This window comes from Diabrotica undecimpunctata, chromosome 1, assembly GCF_040954645.1.
Source record: "Diabrotica undecimpunctata isolate CICGRU chromosome 1, icDiaUnde3, whole genome shotgun sequence".
In the NCBI taxonomy this organism is placed as follows: Eukaryota; Metazoa; Arthropoda; class Insecta; order Coleoptera; family Chrysomelidae; genus Diabrotica; species Diabrotica undecimpunctata.
Window position 1 is genome coordinate 166,687,466 of NC_092803.1, and position 20,320 is coordinate 166,707,785.

At 34.7% G+C, this 20,320-nt stretch overlaps 1 protein-coding gene across 1 annotated transcript in view; it reads right to left on the reverse strand.

The window, feature by feature from the left end:
* The window catches only part of LOC140432521 (fatty acid synthase-like), an 88,250-nt gene that overhangs the window by 14,741 nt on the left and 53,189 nt on the right, over positions 1 to 20,320 (reverse strand). Inside the window, exons 14-19 of the mRNA XM_072520464.1 lie at positions 20,249 to 20,320; positions 18,850 to 19,819; positions 16,629 to 16,920; positions 14,006 to 14,204; positions 11,025 to 11,312; positions 4,301 to 4,516 (exon numbers count right to left, since the gene is read on the reverse strand). The exon at positions 20,249 to 20,320 is cut by the window's right edge and continues 186 nt beyond it. Of these exons, the coding sequence (XP_072376565.1) occupies positions 4,301 to 4,516; positions 11,025 to 11,312; positions 14,006 to 14,204; positions 16,629 to 16,920; positions 18,850 to 19,819; positions 20,249 to 20,320 (2,037 nt within the window). The remainder of the gene's footprint in view (positions 1 to 4,300; positions 4,517 to 11,024; positions 11,313 to 14,005; positions 14,205 to 16,628; positions 16,921 to 18,849; positions 19,820 to 20,248) is intronic.

Consider the following 20,320-nt stretch of genomic DNA (forward strand, 5'->3'; position numbering starts at 1 on the left):
ATTAAACGTTTTTCTTTTAAGGCATATTGGTATATCAGACGATTTGAAAATATGGTTCAGCTTGCCGAAGGCTGCCCAAGTCAGTCTTATACGACGGAGAAGCTCAACGGTTTGGTTATCTTTTCCTATGCGAATCTCATGACCTAGGTATTTATAGGCCATTACCTGGTCTATGGATCTTGTTCCTACGCATATATCTTCGCTGACTACAAGATTTGTCATCATCTGGGTTTTAGATATATTTATTTTCAATCCCCCTTCTAGCGAGGAAAGGTAGAGCTGATTTAAAAGTTCTTTGGCCTCATCTATCCTATCAGCTATTAGTACAATATCATCTGCAAACCTTAGATGGCTAAGCTTTTCTCCGTTTATGTTTATGCCCTTGTCGGTCAGTTTTGCCCTTTTACATATATATTCCAAAAGCGTAGTGAACAGTTTCGGCGATATGGTGTCCCCCTGGCGTACTCCACGTTGTATCGGGAATTTCTGGGTTTGACGATCACCCACTCTAACACTGGCTGTTGCGTTTTGGTATATATGTTTAATTATATTTATATACCGATAGTCAATTCGGCATTCTGTCAAGGCTTCCAACATTTTTTGTTGATTTACGGTGTCGAATGCCTTTTCATAGTCGACAAATATTAAAGCTAGTGGTTTATTATATTCAGTGCATTTTTCTATAAGATTTTTTATTACCAGTAGGTGATCGTTTGTTCCATAGCCTTTTCTAAAACCCGCCTGTTCTATGGGCTGATAAAATTCCAATTTATTTTCTAGGCGTTTCGTAATTATTTTTGTAAATAGTTTATAAATATGTGAAAGTAGACTTATGGGCCTGTAATTCCTGAGGTCGGTAGCATCCCCTTTTTTATGAAGTATGATAATTTCTGCGTTATACCACTGGGTTGGTGTTATTGCTTCCTGCAAACATCTAGTGAATAGTTTGGCAAGGACCTGCCATAATCTTTTTCCAGCCACCTTCAAGGCATCTGCCACTATTTCATCGCCTCCGGGGGACTTATTGTTTTTCATTTCTTGCACTGACCTTCGAACTTCATTGGGTGTTACGTCCGGTAAAATTTCAGATCCCTGATTGATTATCTTTGGTAATGATCCACTCCGGTTACATTGCTGTTCTTTGTATAGTTGTCTATAAAAACTCTCTATCGTATTCATAATTTGAATTCTATCCTCAATGATTTGCCCCTGTTCATTTCTTAATTTGTGGACGTTTTTTCTTCCAATGGACATGCTCTGTCTGAGTACTTTCAAGCTTTTGTTTTCTTCTATTACTCTAGTTATTTCCATCGTATTGTATCGTCTCAGATCTTTTCTAACTTCCTTTTTAATTGTCTTATTCAAAATTCTTAGTTCATTTTGGTTATGATCCTGATTTTCCCTAAGTTTTCTTCTTTCCTCTAGAAGATGTTTTGTGTTGTGGCTTAATTTTTTGTTATTATTTTCAGGACGAGGACAGTATTTCTTTTCAGCTTCTTTCAATATTTGAGTAATATTATTGTTCATTTCATTGATGCTGATATTCTCTAAGTCGTGTGTATCCAAACTAGTCTTAATATTTTCTTCGTAAAGTGTTATATCTTCTGGGAACAGCCACCTTCCACTTTTCTTTTTGAGGATCATTTTTGTTCTTTCAACTTCAGTGTTAAAAGTGGTTTTTGCTCTAACTAGTCTATGGTCGCTCCCTGTTGAAAATTTATTCAATACTGTTACATCCTGAACAATATCTTTCCGATTTGATATTATGAAATCAATCTCATTTTTTGTTCTTTGGTTCGGACTCTTCCATGTCCACTTACGTTGGGGTTTCTTTCCGAAGAATGAGTTCATCACAAAGAGATTTTCCTGATGTAAGAAGTCAAGAAGCCTGTTACCTCTCTCATTTCTCTCACCAAATCCAAAGTTTCCCATAGCAGATTCTGCATCATCTTGTTTGAATCCCAATTTGGCGTTAAAATCTCCAATTATCAATGTGTAATGTGTTTTTGAAGTTTGTATAGCTGCTCTGATATCTTCATAAAATTGGTCAACTTCCTCATCCGGGTGACTCGTAGTTGGTGCGTAAGCCTGTATAATTTTAAGTTTGTATCTTGGGTTTAATTTAAAAATAAGATAAATGACTCTGGTACATATACTTTTTATTGTGATTATGTTTGGTACCCATTTTTTATGGATTAAAAAACCCACTCCTCCAACAGATGAATCTTCGTTTCCTCTGAAATGGAACATATTTCCAGACTTAAGTATTATTTGATCTTCTTTTCGACGTCGAACTTCACTTATACCGATTATATCCCATTTTATGTGTTGTAGTTCATTCTCCAGTTCTATCATTGATGCTTCTGTTGATAAAGTTTGTACATTGTAGGCACATATATGCATTTGTCGTTTGTTTTGGTGGCCTGATCTCTTCCGGTGATTCTTAGCACCCTCTGCTCCAACACTATTCTGACCGCCACCTTGGTCAGGGAAATTGGAACCGCCGGGGACTGAGGGCCGTACACTTGATGTATCCATCATGAGGGGAAATTTGGCCTTGAAACGCCGCGCTGGCCAAGCGTGTTGGCGAGTTTTAGAGTTGTAGTAGAAGGAAATATAGTGACCCGTCTGCCTTCGGAAACCTAATCGCCATTCGGGGTCGGAAAAAACAAGAGTTAGCCAAGAGAGGCTGATAGGAAAGATTAAAGACATTTCACTCAAGACAAGTTGAAAAAGAGTAAAATGTGAAGGCCCTTATGATCCGCCAGGTGCGTTTCATAAGCATATGAGTATTTATTCACTTTGTGTTCCCGCTCATACCTCGGGGTGTTGACTACAGACTGTATGGCTCGTCCAGCATGCCATAGCATGAAGAATAGGGTGCACGCCATTTTTTCAAAGTTGACACCCCACTCCATGGCCTGACAACATTCATGGTTCTTCTGTACTTGGAGATATATTCAGTGACAAAGACGTTGGTGGTAAATTTCTTGATGTACAGTAGTAAATGCACATTCTTGGCTGATTTGCGGCTACCTTTGGTAGTCCAGAGTTTGTGATGTTTTGACTTATGTAATTAAAGGAAATGCCTTATTGAAAAGACAAGTATATCTAAAAAATCACTTAAATTATACTCCACGTTCACAGAGGAAAAGTGCCACCCAGAAGTCAAGCACAAATTTTGGAATTTACGAAAGTTGTAGAAAGAATTGGGGTGCCACCATGAGCTAAACTTGGACGATCATACCCAGCAATCGTGGTATATTTTTCTACAAAAAAAGGCTCGCTAACTTCAAGCCAGTGCTCAGTAACCGCAACTATTGGAGGAAATATTAATTCGTCTAGAAACAAAAATAATTCATCTGTTTTATATCTAATAGAATATTAATCAGAACCATGCTAAAGTTGTCATCACTATAATAATTTGAGGTTTCTAGTCCTACAGAACACGTTATATCTACACAACTATACAACTAACTAAATAGTTTTTGCAAATAAAAATTTTGAATATAGTACAGTCATACGAAAATGGTTGCGTTTCGATTTAATTTGAGTTTCTTAACACTCCCTAATACGTGTTTCTGGGTCTACCCGTCATCAGAGAGAGTTTGTAAGAAAACTCTCAACTTTGTAGTGCATTTGAAAGAAATATATTAAGAAGAGTATTAGGACCCATTTGCCACAATGTTATGTAGAAAATAAGGTTCAACCACGAGCTATATCAATATTACAAAAAACACTATAGCAAATTATGCAAAAATACAAAGATTTCGCTAAGTAGGTCACCTTATAAATAATAACAGAAAACCTAGTAGAACGCTTAGTGTGACTATGATGGTACGTCAGCTAGTAGGAAGACCAAGAAAGAGGTGGTTAGGCCAAGTGAGAACCGATCCTAGAGAGATAACTAGAGGAAAGGGATACTTGGAGGTGGATATTGGGGGAGGCCAGATCCCGACTTAGCTGTAGCGCCAATGGAGAGAGAAATAGAGAATATAAGCTGCGATTAAATTAATACTTTGATAGATTATCAAAAGAAAAGTTTTACAAATTGAATAATTTTGGTTTTGACAAACTTCAAGCATCAGCGGGAAGCTCTACTACATGACTTGACAATGGCAAGTGCGACCTTTTTTGCTACCAAAACCAAAATTATTCAACGCGGAGTCAAACCCAGAAAACTACAGAAGGCATTAAATATATATATATATATATATATATATATATATATATTATAATTAAAACGGTTAAAATTTGAAGTATGGTATTGCCATTAACCAAAAATCTTTTATTTAATTACCTCCTAGCCCTCCAACGATAATATAGACCTTTTCAGGATCGAAAGTTATTTTTGGGTATGCTGAAACGATGGAAGCTTCCGGTGATTTTTCATCTTCAATTTTGATTAATACTTTTCCCTTATGTTTTCCAGAAGCCAGATATCTCCATGCAGATTCTAAATCAGTATCGTTAAATACAGTGGCTGGTAATGGACGTACAACTCCTGATGCAATACCTGTAAGAAGAAGTTGGCAAATTAGCTACCAGATAATTTAACAGACATATAATATTACCAAGAAAATTCACAGTAGTTGGCTATGTACTATAATATAAAAATAAAAAAGAAAGTATAAAAAAGTTCTTTTCTGAAGTAGCTAGTAGCTATGTACAGAGTAGATCAAAAGTCTGGAAACGCTTAATTATCTCTTAAATACATTGCCTGAAATGTACAAAAACCTATTCTGGGACATGGAGATGTCAAATTTGATGCTTGTAATGTTGCCAGATTTATAATTTTCTGATATCATTAGTCACTTTGGATTTTAAATATATATTGTATTATTATTTTAATCCTCTCCTAATCAATACAAGATTAACCACATATATTAAGGTGGTTGACCTAAATAAGGTCATGGCCCTAATAAGGCCAACAGCTTTTATTTCTAAAACTACTAACACTGGACATATGAGCGGACCACCAGTCAATGGACTGTAGTTGGGGATAAAGTGGTAGTAGTTTCAAGTTTCTACGTCATATAATGCGTTAGTCACATGTTACATCAGATCAAGATTAAAGGTTATAACTTCAGATAAGTTTTAATTTTTGAACCAACGTAAATTTATTCATCAAAACTGCTAAGTGGTATACATTTTCGAGTTTAGCATTAACTGTATCATAAGAGCATAACATGAATCTTTGAAACACATGAAGTATATAGTGGCTATTGCAACAGATTTAATTGGTAAACAAGGGTGCCCTAATACACAATTTATTCTATTAATTGACCTTTAAACATTGTGACTGTGCAGAACTATCTCACTATTTATAAATGAAAACTTATTTTTCTTCTTCTTGATGTGCTTATCCGTTACGAATGTTGGCGATCATCATGTCAATCTTTATCTTATCTGCAGCAACGCGGAAAAGCTGCACAGATGTTGTATTGAACCAGATTCTGAGGTTCTTTAACCAAGATGTTCTTCTTCTTCCTGGACCTCGTTTTCCAAATATTTTTCCTTGTAGGATGACTTGAAGGAGAGCATATCTGGATTCATTTCGCATAATATGTCCGAAGAACTGCAACTTTCGAGATTTGATGGTGGCCATTTCCTCTCGGTTCTTATTCATTCTTCTGAGGACCTACTCATTTGTGACTTTGTCAGTCCATGGGATCTTAAGAATTCTCCGATATAGCCACATATCAAATGCTTCCAGTTTTCTGCACATATCTTCGTTCAAGGTCCACGATTCAACACCATAAAAAAGGACAGAGAAGACGTAGCATCGCAGCATTCTTACTTTTGTATCAAGAGGGAGGTTGTGACTTTTGACAAAGGCCCCCATCCGATTGAAGGTGGATCTAGCTTTTCCGATGCGTGCACTAATCTCCTGGTTGTTGGTCCATTCTTCATTTATTATGGTGCCGAGGTAGTTGTAGTGCGTCACTCTTTCTACAGCGGATTGGTTGACGTAGAGTTGACCTTCTGCTATCATTTTCTTGCTAATTATCATAAGCTTTGTCTTCTTAACGTTTATATTGAGTCCATATTGTTGACTGTAATACGTGATTTTGTTCAAAAGAACTTGTAGATCTTCTAAGTTGTCCGCAAATACTATGGTGTCATCTGCATATCTGATGTTGTTTAGCCGGTAACCATTTAGTAGAATACCTTTTTCAGTTTCGTGCAAAGCTTTGATAAATATTCTTTCAGAGTACAGATTAAAGATTAGATGAGACAAAATACAGCCTTGCTTAACTCCACACATGATTTTCACATAGTCAGTGTGTTCACCTTCAACTCTGAGATTTGCTGTCTGATTCCAGTAAAGATTTCTAATTATTTTTAGATCTTAGTTGTTAATTTCTGTTTCTTTTAGTATTTGCATCATCTTGGCGTGCTGTACTCCATCAAACACTTTCTCGTAATCAACCAGACATGCGTATACGTCGCAGTTGACGTCTCTGCATCTCTGAAATAAGACTTGTACTGAGAACAAGGCCTCTCTAATACCAACAGCATTTGTGAACCCGAACTGGTTGGGGGAAATTTGACTCTCACACAGCTTGTAGAGTCTCGTATGAATTATCTTTAGGAACAATTTTAGGAGATGACTCATGAGGCTTATAATACGGTAATCTTCGCATTTTTTGGCTCCTGGTTTTTTTGGAAGTGTAATAAACTCAGATTTCAGCCATTCTGTTGATGTTTCCCCAGAGTTGTATATACTGTTGAATATCTGCGATTATTGCTATTGATTCGTTGTCCATTAGTTTGAGTAGTTCTGTTTGTATATTATCAGGGCCTGCCGCTTTGCCATCCTTTAACTGTGTTATTGCGGAGTCAACTTCCTGCTGTAATATTCTTGGTCCATCATTTACCTCTTCTTCTAGCTCAAAGGTATTACCTCTTTGGTCTTCAAATAGTTTTTCTAGATATTTTTTCCACGTTTTAACTTTCCTATGTACATTGTGACTATCGTACTTTGACTATCAGTCAAATCACTTTGAGTCTCAATTTCTTAGCATCTTTCCCTTGCTTCTTTTTCTTTCGTTTTTATGATTTTCGTTTTTATTAATATATTTATGGTTTTATATTTGTCTGGGTCATTTTTGGCTTGTCTTCTCTCGTCCATTAGTTTCAGGATCTCATCTGTCATCTATGATTTTTTCTTCATTAATCTATCTGTCTTTAAGTGTTTATCCTTTACATTTTGCACTATTTCTGTGATATGTTTGATCGTTTGTTCTTCGTTCGATTCGTCTCTAATTGCAGTCACTTGCTCGTTTAACGTGGCTTGGACTCTCATCCTCGTATCAAGACCTTTCAGCATACGTAGGTCGTATGATTGTGCTTTCCTTTTCTGCACTGTTTTGAGTTTGACTCGAAATACTCCCACCAGTGGAACGTAGTCTGTCTCGAAGTCTGCTCCAGGATAAGTCTTGACAGATGTAAAGCTGTTTGTTTAGGAATCTTTTATTTACTAAAATGTAGTATATTTGATTCCTAATAATTCTCCCGGGTCTGTCTTGAGGGGATTTCCACGTGTACAGCTTGCGAGGTGGTAATTGGAAGAATGTGTTGGTGATAACTAGTTCTGAGTCTTCTGCGAATTTTTCTAGGAGGTCTACTCTCTCGTTCTGACTCCAAGTCCATTTGCTCCAATGTACTGTCATATCTCCAGCTCCAATCTTGGTATTAAAATCGCCCATAATGATGAGAACTTCCTATCAAGGAATTTTCTGTATGATACTGTTGATGTTCTGATAGAACTCAAGCTTCTTCCTCTCCTTTGTCTGCAGTGGGAGCATAGACTTGGATGATGTTAATATTAATAGGGTTGGCTTCTACTTGTAGTAACATCACTCTCTCTGATATTGGTGTAAAGTTAGTAATGCATGTTGAAAGCTTATTACTATGTTGAATTATACTGAACTAACGATTTTTGTTTTTGTTTTGTTGTAGATATGTTTTAGACAAGATAAAGCCGAATGCAGTTAAGAAAAAGCGAGCTGAATGGACCGAAGAGTAAATGAAGCAGGCCTTGAATGCTGTTGGAAACGAAATGTCTGTTAATCAGGCTTCAAAGGAATTCTACCTAGCAGGACCTTACAAAACCATTTGACAACAGGTATACCAGCTAGAACATTAGGTAGAAACACGATTTTATCATCTCATCAAGAAAATGAACTTTGCCCAAGAATCTTTCGTCTTGCTGAAGCTGGAATGATTATTACTAGTAAGATAATTGGAAGAAGTGTATTTTTTTTTGCGAGGAAAACAATATTCCTCATATTTTTAACCCAACGAAACAAAAAGCTGGGCGTAAGCGATTGAGCTATTTTTGGGTCGCCATCCTGATGTGGCTAGGCGTAAAACACAAAATTTGATTTCAGCAAGACAAACTTAACAAAGTGATTGTCACTGATTACTTTGACAAATTAAAGGTAATCATGAAAGAATTGGATGATGCCGGAAAGCCTTAGAATATTAACAACATAGATAAAAAGTGCTGCAGTTTGACGCTGCACCACCAACAGGAAATTTGTACCAAAAAGGAACAAAGAGAGTGCATATAGTAGCATCTGAGCACGCTGAAAACGTGACAATCGTGTCGTATGCCAATGCTAGTGGTTAGTACATACTACTAATAATATTTAAGGGTCAGAGACTCAAACCAGAACGGGAAGAAAATCTTCCTCCTGGAAAATCTAAGGTAATGACACCCAAAGGAAGTATGACACACGATGGTTTTGTAAAGTGGATCGAATATTTGCAACAGTTTTTGGTTAGAGGTAAAATCACTTTGCTGATTTTTGAGGATCTCATTTAGATGAAAACATCGTTAAAGCTGCTGAAAAGTACGACATTACTCTGTTTTCTCTGCCAAGCAATACAGCCCATGAGCTACAGTGTATGGATAAGTCTGTTTTCAAATCTTTCGAATTGTTTTGGGAGGATGAAGTTCTTCGTGTTTGGATGAATAATCCTAAACGCTCGATAAGACGCACAGTCTTTGGACGAATATTTTCTTAAGTTTGGGCTAAGGTTATGACATCAGGATATATTATCTCCAGATTCAAATGGGATTTACCCTGTCAATCCATCAGTGATTTCAGAGAATGTAGAAAGTGAACAAAGTACTTCTGCAGAACCGATGAATCAATCTTCAGCTAAAAAGATTAAAACTTTACTTCCTAAACGTTCTTCCAAATACCAAGATACTAATAATTTACTTTACTAATAACTTTACTTCAAATAAAAATGAAAAAGAGTCTTTAAGGAGTGAAATTGTTGATCCGTCACTACCGTCTACAAAGTGGTACAATTCTTCACAGCCGAGACCTGTCCGATAAGGAATTATGGTACTGCTTCGTTTGTGACGCGGACCTGGGCCCTGATTCTATTTCATTTCGATGTCGAAATTTAAAAGCGACTACGCCATGACAGTCGCAATCGGTAGCGATTCTCATTCATTTCGATTGTAGTTAAAACTGGGGATATTTACTTTATCATTTTGACACTGCTGAAAATTTGGGTTGGCCCTGTTGTTTATTGGTTGCACTACGCACTGCGCTTGTTGAATGTTTGTTTTGTTTACGTTACGTGAACGCCTTTTTTTTCTTGTTTGAGTTGTTAAATCATAAATATTGGCCATTCTCAATTATATTTTGAATTGAAAGAAAAGATGGCAAGAAAAAAAAAGGCGATGTGGGAGATCCTTAAGTTATAACCACTAAGATTTGACTTAGTGGTTATATTCTAATATATTTTTAAATTTACTGCAGCTTAGTAATACTAACCCTAAACATTTTGGGTATCCTAGAGGCATAAACACCTTCTTCCAAATATGGTTCTAATACCCTTATTAAATAATTTGCAGCTTGTTTATTAAGCCGGAATTGCTGCCTAAATTGAGCATCACTTAGTGAAAAAGAATTTTGAGTATCCCGTAACATTCTTCTTATCCTCCGTTATGAGCGTCGGATATCTATCCTCTCTAATTCCTCCAAAACTAACAAATGTCCGTAAAACACAGCCATATTAATACTTTTTGCCTCAGTTTTCCTTGCAAGGATCAAAACACCGCCTACCTAAACTGAACCTAAGTTCACTTCTCCCAGTCCAGTCAGTCATGTCGAAATGAAATTTCAACCACTTTCTTGAAGTTGAAATTAATTTCGATAAGTCGAAAATTAGTGACGTCGTTTGGTTAGTTCAGCTGAAATCCACAAGGTTCGCAAAGTCGCATTTCGACGTCGCCATATTAATTTCGACATGTTTTGAGTCGAAATCTCAATTAGAATCAGGGCCCAGATCAGAGATATGAGGATGTACTCTCAGCCTGTGGACGGGTTGTGCACGAAGAATGCGTAGGATTTACACATCCGACAAAGACGCATTTATCTGGCCAAAATGTACTTTTTGAAAAATATTCACTTTGTAAATAAGTAATTCAAAATTATATTGTGTCATTTTTAAACATATGTAATATAAATTTGACTTTCATTTAAAGTCAGTTGTATTTCTTTTATAACTAAATGAACAAAAAATGGTATTTTGTTTAAATACTTATTCGGAACACCTGGCGCTAATATGGCCAATTTGCAAAAAAAGTTTAATTTAAAATTAAAAATAATTAATTATTATTACAATATATCAGTAAAAATGAAAAAAGTATAGGTTGTCGATAAGTTAACTGAAATTTAAAGCTATTTTGTTATTTTCTAATTCAAATGCCCCCTTTTGAAAAAATTTCAAACGTTAACGTGGCCTTATTTGGGTCACCTACCTTAATTGGTATTTCTTTAAGTCACGAAGGTGTTAAATAAATAAAACTTTTCAGTGCCAAATAGTTTAGAGGTAATTCATTAAATATAGAATGCTGTAATTGGGACATTAATTCATAAAACTAACAATAGCTTGACGTTTATTGAAAAGTTTTGTAGAATTAATTGTATTAATAGCTAAAGTTAACGTTTTATGTTAGTTACTCCATATTACATCTTAATATATTTTCTTACCATCAGATAAAATCCTATTAATTTTGGATTTTACTTCTCGACTTTCAGTCAGAAGAGTATCCAACATGACTCCGTGAAAACTACCATTACTTAAGAAGATCCCACTATCGATACTGGTTCCTTTAAGTAAATCTGCTTTACCTATTTCCAAAAATCTTCCACCACCCGCTAAACAATCTAAAGAACTAGTAAAAAGTTCACCACTTAACGAGTTTAAAACCAGATCAACTCCTCTACCCTTTGTTTTTATTTTTATCAGATTGTAAAATGTGGGATCTCTCGAATTACCTAAAATATATGTAAAATAATAATTTCATACAATACTAGAATGGAAGGTTATAGTAGTAGACAAAAAGTGATAAAAGTACAACAGAAACTATATTATTACGACAATTCTGTCGCGGTGTGTGGCAGCAATTTAAAAAGAATATGACAGTTCTGTTACGGCAGTGCATTTAAAGGTGTTATTCCCTTTACAAAATTGTTACGTGGTGCTATATATAAAGACAAAAATTAAAATTTTGGAATCACTTTAAGATACATTTATCCTAAAAGCATCAACGATAATGTCTTGTTAAACTGATTGTCAGGTAAATAATATATCTTATCAATAATATTTCCTAGCTCCAGTGACACCGCCCTAATTGGGTTACCAAAATTAAAATCAACAAGTTATAAATCAACAGATGCCAGGTTCATCCACGTAAATGCGACCAATTATCTTACAATATTTATCACAACCAAATTCTTCGTCTTTCCTCCCAAATATAGTGTATCCAAACTATCAGCTTTCCAATATATCAATATATGACTAACATTGACTGCAGTAACCACTTAAAACAAGTGGTTACTGCAGTCAATGTTAGTCATTGACGATGGCGATAATCATCTATAATGAAGGTATGTAGTACAACACTTTTATGAATTACTTAAAAAAATCACAAATAATAAATAAATAAATACACAATCTTGACGTAAACCTTGTTGTTTGCCTGTTGCTCTGCTGTCATATTGGAGGTATTGTATGCCAGCAGTAATATCACATAAATAAATGACATATATACACAATGATCATAAGATAAAGCCCAACCATAAGGCAGTAGGAACATAGCCCAGTTTTACACTATTATTAAAATAAATTATGATACAACTTCGACAAACCATTTAAAACAGCATAGTCATGGATAAATGACTTAAAATAGTCACATAATTGAAAAACTTTATAAAAGAGACAAACAGTAAAGATGGTTATTAAGAGACCCCAAGAAATACCGAATACATGAAAAAGAACGGGACAAGACAAGGCCTTCTCATAAATATGCGCGGCCGTCCGATAAGTACTTATTGTCACCGCCCGATGGCGCCACTATTTCAAGAGAAATCTACTATTCTGTAATACATTCTCGTAGAAGTCGTAGATGTCTAATCTTAAAATTTCAGCCGAATCGGAATCACAATTCGCAGTTTTCTTTTGACCGCCTCTCAAAGTGAGCGTGTCCACGGATTTTAGAAAAATGAAAAAAGAGCAATATCAGTCGGTAACTCGATTCTTGTTTTTGAAGGGGAAATCGAGTAGCTAAATTAAAGGGCGCTTGGATGATGTATGCGGTGACGCGAGTTTCACCGTGGTTAAACATCGATTTTTGATAAGTCACATCGGTGCTCCGAAAATGACTACAACGGAGTGTAACGTAACAAAAATCCACGATCTTGTATTAACAGACCGCCGATTGAAGGTGCGCGAGAAAACTGAGACAGTGGGCATCTCAAAAGACCGCATACGTTATATCCTGCAAGAAATTTTGGGTATGATAAAGCTGTCGGCACGATGGGTGCCGCATTTGCTCACTCCGGACAACAAACGCAACCATAAGACCACTTCAGAGCAGTGTTTGACGCTATTTAAGTGTCATCCGAAGGAGTTTCGTCGTTTCCTAACCGTCGAAGAAGGCGAAGACTGTCCTATCAGCCGCAAAGGTGATAGCCATCATCTTTTGGAATTTACAAGGAGTGATCTACATCGACTATTTTAGGAAAAGCAAGAGAAACGGTCACAGGCCAATTCGACCCCGAATTTCAAGAAAAATGTACCCATTTGGCGAAAAAAAAGTGCTCTTCTACCGTGACAACGCACCGGCTCATACCACGCTCGTCCCCATGGTGAAATTGGTCTAATTGGGCTACGAACTGTTGCTCCATCCATCGTTTTATCCAGATTTGGCCCCGTGCGACTTCTTTTTGTTTCCAAACTTAAAAAACGTACTTGCCGCGTAGAAATTTAAGTCGAATAAGAAGATTATCTCCGTCACTGAAGCCTACTTTTCAAACCTCGAGAAAACATATTTTCCAGACGGGTTAAAGAAGTTAGAGCATCTCTGGGCTAAGTCTATCTAGCTAAAAGGAGACTATGTTGAGAAATAAATAGTCACTTTTCCAAAATTTTCATTTTTCTTTTGTTGACTAATTACTTATCACACCGCCTGAGTAACAGTCAAGTAAAAAAAGAACATAAACAATTACACCTGATCCTTGCCTAGAGAGGAGACTTGTTCACCTTTGCTCGCTTTTTTTATTGTGAATCTATTACATGATATGCGCATTATTAACGGAACGATATTAACCATAATGGAAAAGGATAATATTTATAATTATAAACAAACATAACGAAAACTATAATAACAATTGTATTCCAAAAGTAAAAACAACTGAGAGAATTAAAATAAAGTTTTTCAAACCCTGAGACTAATATCAAATAAAGAATTAGTAGGTCTTAAAAGGATAATTTAAATGATGATAATTTAAATACTGCTGAATGCGTGTACAAAGCCTAAATAGAAAGTTGAAAATTGAAATCTATTGTTAAGATCACGGATATAAGAAAAAATACTACGAAATATCTTCGAGAGGAAGATAATAAAAAACACAGACTATTAAAGAGAAAATTAGATGTGAATTTTTTAAAATAAAGTACACGTGTTTACCGATGTGGCTTTCTTCTAGTTGTGGAAATCGTTTTAACAGGAACTCTCTCTTCTCTTTTGATCCCACTGTTGTAAAGATTGTTGCTTTTAAACTTAAAGCAATGGATATAGCTGCCAAACCAATTCCTCCAGTACCAGAGTGAATTAGAATTGATTCTCCTCGCTCCATCTGACCTCGTACAAACATGGCATAGTAACACTTAAACACAAAGTAAAAAATCAATAGTTCAGTAGTTTAAACTGTTCTAGACTTTTAACAGAAAGGTTAAAATTTAATATAAAATTTACTTTCAGGTATTTTAAGTTACGTATTTCCTAGTGACTGGATAGGGAAAACAATAAAAATTTTTGTTTAACTGATAGTATGCTGGTAAAATTATGCTGCGTGTAATGATGATAGGAAAATCATTTAGGTATTAAACAGCAGATACATCTTTTTAGGCCATAATACAGAGAATATTGTTATATCACACCTAATTGCGCTCCTGGCATTGAGTAATTCGAGTAATTTATCGGTAATCTTCTGGAACTTCGTAATATCGCATGAATTTTGCCTCTGTTTCTCCGCTAGCTATTTTATTTATTTCGAGAAAAGTTAAGGAAGTGTTTTTATAAGCAATATCGGTGTGAATTGTAAGCGATAATTATTAATATAATTAGAATTTACGATATTTGTAATTTAGTGAGTTTTTGGAGTGAAAATAAAGTTAGATAAACCACGTTTGATTCCACTTAATACCTGACTCCATAGAAAAACACAATTTTATATTAATCTTCTTCTTATTCTTTTTATTTAGGCATGACTCTGTCTGTTTTTCAATGTGCCTCCAGTAAAATGTCGTTTCATCGTTTTCGTGGTCTTCCTACCCATCATCTTCCTATTGGGAATAATTCTTTGTTGTTTTTACTATTCTATTTGTTGTCATTAGGCTTATATGATATTTCCATTCTACTCTTCTATTTCTTACCCAGTACTTGATATTCTAGACCTTGCATATTCGTCGTACATCTATATTTCTAGCTTTGTCCCATTGTCTTTTACCATCAATTTTTCTACGTGTTTTAATCTTTGCTGTTTCTTCTTTTTTGTCTTTTTCGAGCTAGATTATGTTTCTGCCGCATATATCATTATTGGTCTGATGACTGTTGTGTAAATTCTGCCTTTCACTTCTTTCTCATTTTTATTTCACTATATTGTTTGATTTAGGCAACCTGCGGCTCGGTTTGTTCTGTTTATTTGATCTTCCACCTCTGTTTCGAGCGTGATGTAGCTAGATAATGTGATGCGTAGGTATTTAAATCCATCACTTGTTCTATTTTGTGACCTTCCGGCTTCAATTTACATCTTAGTAAATTTGCTGTTAATAAAATAAAGCTGGAAAAAACTTAAAATTCTATCTTCTAGTAAAAAAAATTGTAATAGGAACTTTAATAAACAGAAGGGTGTTTTTCCTCTGGAACCAAAATTTCGCTTCCACTAAAATTTGTTGGTAATGATTATTATTATCCAGATTTAAGTCTTTACTCTCACTCTCTCTGAGTGGAAAATTCGCTCATCCTAGATACCTACGGTATGAAAAAGCTTTGATAAGCTTTGAGCTTTTATGGCGCTCTTTTAGTTTTATCGATCTATAGAGAAGCTAGTACGCCGTCACAATAATTTTCTCACGTATATGGATTTTGAGAGCAGTATCGCTAGCTTCAACTGTTTTATCTTCTCTAGGAGATTCTTCTGCTCTCTAATCTTTATTGTCTCCTTATTTGAGGAGATGGTTGGTTTAAAGAAGTTTGAGTCTGTTGGCTAGTTTTTGATGAAGAATCCTACTAGATCATGCCGTTCTTTATAATCAATTTCGACAAATGCCTGGTAGCCTCTGGTAAGATGTTGGATGGTTTGTTGAGATTAACATGCATATTGGCATTTGTCATTTTGGACTTTAACAGTGTCTTGGTAGTGGGATTTCCGCAAATTGTACGATGTAAAATAAGTCCTTAAATTACCAACTTGTTTTTCTAATTGCTGACATATATATAGTCCTCTTTTCCCTTACGGAAATGTTGTTCTCTATACCATAGTCTTTTAGTACCTTTGTGAAAAGTGTTCTCACTTTTCGCTGAATACTTTCTACATCTATTTTAGTTAGCAATATCAGATAAATAGCTAGGCATGAAACATGCGCATGTATTTAATGCCTTAAACACATTTTTACTATTAGGATATGAGCCATGGAGTTTTCTTTACTCTTCGTACAAACTCAGAAATTATTTCGATTTTAATTTGTTTATACATGACCTCGATAGCGTATCCTTTATTTTGTGGTTCCGTATATTATTCAGAGCACAGTGTTGGTATATACGCTGGGCGATACAAGATGTGACCAATTTGTACAAAGTTGCAAGATAAGTAATTGGGCGGTACTTGGCTGGTTCTTGAGTGTTATTTTAAGTACGGTTTTGTTGAAGGATTTGAGTATACGTATGTAGACTTTACAATTTTTTTGTACAAATCGCATTTCTTAACAGTCAGTTCGAGGCCCAGTTTATTGAACTATTCTAGCTAAATGCAGCAATGTACATAAATCAATATCACCCTATCAATAGAAAAAGTATAGAAAGAACTTACCGTTGTGTAAACAACTGAAACTGTAGCAGCATCCTCCAAACTCCAAGCTTCCGGTACTTCCCATATAAGCTCCGGTTCCACTCGACATTGAGTACTAAATGATACTCCACTAAGGAATCCAAAAACCCGTTTACCCGATTTGGTGTATCCAGAAAATTCAAATCCGATATCTACTGGGTTTTCTCTGGGTTCAGTACCTCTGATCGACTGTAAAGTACCAGTGGCTACCAAAACATCTTTAAAGTTTAGGGCCAGGTACTTAACGTTAACGATTAGATCCAAATGTTCTTTGCTGAAAAGTAAAAATGTCGTTTCTTAATATAGATTATAAAGTAAAAAATAAATACTTAGCAAATAAATAAATAAATAAGCATAGCAAATAAAATACTATAAATTTTAGTTGACACCTTATTCGGCTTTAGACCAAATAAAAGCTCAAGTACGGATTTTACAGAATAATTACAGAGAAAAGTAATTTTTGCTATTTTCTAGTAATATCAATATTTTACGGATGATTCACAAAGAACGCAGCTATTTAAAAAAATGTAGATTGTAGTAGTAACAATATTAAAACTTCTTTTAAATAATCAAAACTATAATGAAATGCCTTATCGTCTGGGGTAAAATATTTCGAAAATAGCAACGGCATCTAAAAGAACAATTGAGAGAATAAATGAAAATCAAAATTATTAAAAAATTTAAGAAATGGGACGAAAATATAATAGTTTGTAAGATTCAATTTTATATTTGGAATTTTGGAATAATTGTATTACTTAAATTTGCAGCCTCTTTAAAAAGTTACAAATACTTTTTATCTCTTTGACTGGATCACAGTACGCCATTACAAAATTTATGAAAATGTTCTTATTGTCTTTTATTAAGGTTGTTATTAAAACGTATTAGCACAAAAATGACTCCAACAGTGAGACAGGTCCAGTGTGACATGTTGCACCGTCTTGTTAAAACCACAGCTCCTGCACATCATGGATGTTCAATTGAGGAATCAAAAAGTCACTAACCATTGCTCTATAGCGGTCACCATTGACTGTAACGTTTTGGCCAGTATCGTTTTTGGAAAACTACGGACCAATGATTTCACCAGCCCACAAAGCACACTTAACAGTCAGTTTTTCTGGATGTAAAGGTGTCTCAACATAGACTTGAGGATTATCTTTTCTCCAAATACAGCAATTTTGTTTGTTGTTATAGCCATTGAACCAAAAGGGAGCTTCATCGCTAAACAAAATTTGCTTATGAAAATCAGAATAAACGGCAGTCTCGTTTTGGGCCCACTCACAGAATTTACGCCTTGCGTAGATCGTGTAGCTTAAATTCTTGCATGAGTTGGATTTTGTATGCACGAAAACCAAGATCTTTCCGCAAAATCTTCCATAAAGTAAACTGATACATATCCAACTACTATGCACGGTGGAGGATATGCTGATTCGGACTTTTCTATATGTTACACTCTATATCAGTAACAACCTCTTCTATACGCACTGTACGACACTATACGACATTTATGTGGATGCGTATTATCATTTAAAGTAAACGTGGTGCGAAAACGTTCCATGGTTAATCGAATTAATTGCTCTGATGTTATGTTGACCATAAAATGGATGTAGTGAGCGATACGTATTTTGAATTAAACCATGATTTTCAAAATAAATTTGCACAATTTGGAAGCGTTGTTCAGACATCAGTCTATTTATGCTGAAATGTCAAACCAAACTAAACATAAATCATTTAAAAGCTGTCATAATTGCCGCCAGTCAAAAAGGTGTTGCCAACTTACAATTCTGTACCTCTAAAAAAACGCCCTTTATTTAGAAGAATCGAAAGGATGTAACAAAATACAAATAGGTAATACGAATGATACCTGATACTATGAAACATATTGTAACATAGAGACCAAGAAGAGTCCAACAAGAGGGTAAAGGAAACTTACCTATCTGCTGAACAGGTTATCCAAAAAATTAGAAACTTTTTTAGGAGGTAGTCGACAAATGGCTAAATTATGATCCAAAAAATTTACAATAATTTATTAAATATACTGCTATAAACCCCAGAGAATTTCTATTGGACGTTTTAAACTACAAGGTTCTGTCTAATATAAGATTTCTTCCTAATTTTTTTTATTTAGACTTATATAATAGAAATATAATATGGAGTTTTTAATAGAAATATAAGAATTAATACTGTCCTATCTTTATAAACTTACTTTATTCCAAACAGACGTTTTTCTATCCAGCAGAGACTGGCCAAGTTTCCAACAGTTTGCAAAGAGACTTCCGCTGAATTTATTAACTTCTTTTCGGTCTCGTTTATAGGAAAATGAACGTACGTTCCCCAAGTATTTTCTCGAAATACATTTAAATTCAATCTTTTTGATAAGTGATTTTTGTATCCGTCTTCTTTTATTGAAAATGGTGTCGCCTGTTGATTAATCCAAACTGATTTAATTTCTACTTTTAAATTTTCACTTACTAAGCACTTTTCCAGCCCCATAATACCACTGAATTCTTCATTTTGGCTATATAACCATATTGTTATTGCTTCTTTAGATTGGGATACTTTTACAAGTTTGTGCAACCATTCAAAACTTGAAGTTGATATTTTAACTACTTCGTGGTTTTCTGGGAAAGATGTGTTCAAACGCAATAAAGATATGTTAGGAGTTTGGAAAATAAGATCTAGATCATTAGGTGTTTTCATCAATTTGCCCCAATATAAAATGAAACCGTTCGTATTTAGAGACTTAGGAATATCATCTGAATAAGATTTTAACAGCACTTTATCTATTATAAACACGTCCGCCTTTTCATTAACATTTTTTAGTTCCATATTTAAATATTTAACCTCAGTTAAAATCTGTTTATTTATAATTTCCTTAATTTTATAGTTGAATTCTTCATTTAATTTATGTTTTTGTGTATGAAGTTCTATCATCGTTAAATTTCGGTTATATCCGTCAATGTTTTGAAATATGATCTGCAGTGCAATGTCTAAGGATATGGCTAAGTCATACTTATCATTCAACGGTGATATATAGTTTACAAATTGATAGGATTGTAATAATGGATCGCTTTGTATCGTCTGACGTCTTGGAGCAATAACTATTTTAACTCCAAACACTTCTATTCCTTTTGTCTGGATCACGTCTAAGCATTTGTTTTGCTTTACTGGACGATCTGAAAAAATATATTAATGGCTTTAAAACATTATACAATTAAAGCATTACTTAAGTAATTTATAACGAACATTCCGTTTATAATATGCTAATGATAATATCCTGAATGCAATATATGAATGAGTATACCAGTATGTTGTAAGAAACTAAACAAGAGAAAACTTCGGTAGCTGATTTGGTGATTTCAATCCTATTTTATAGGAGCGCACAACACAATAATTATTAATTATTTTTGATTATATTAAAATGTATTTTTTCTTTTGAGCAAAATATAACAATAAGGAATCAGCTAATTTATAAATATGTGTTTGGTTTGGATGAGCATCTAAAAAAGAAATACTTTTTCATATATGCAAAGCATATAATTTGTAAAGCTCCACAAACTGATGTAAAAACAAAAACTAATGTTGTAATTATGGAAAATACTTACATTTGTCATCACAATCATTAAATAATAGTTCTGGATCAATAATTAATCTCGTAATAGCTTGCGGTACATGTA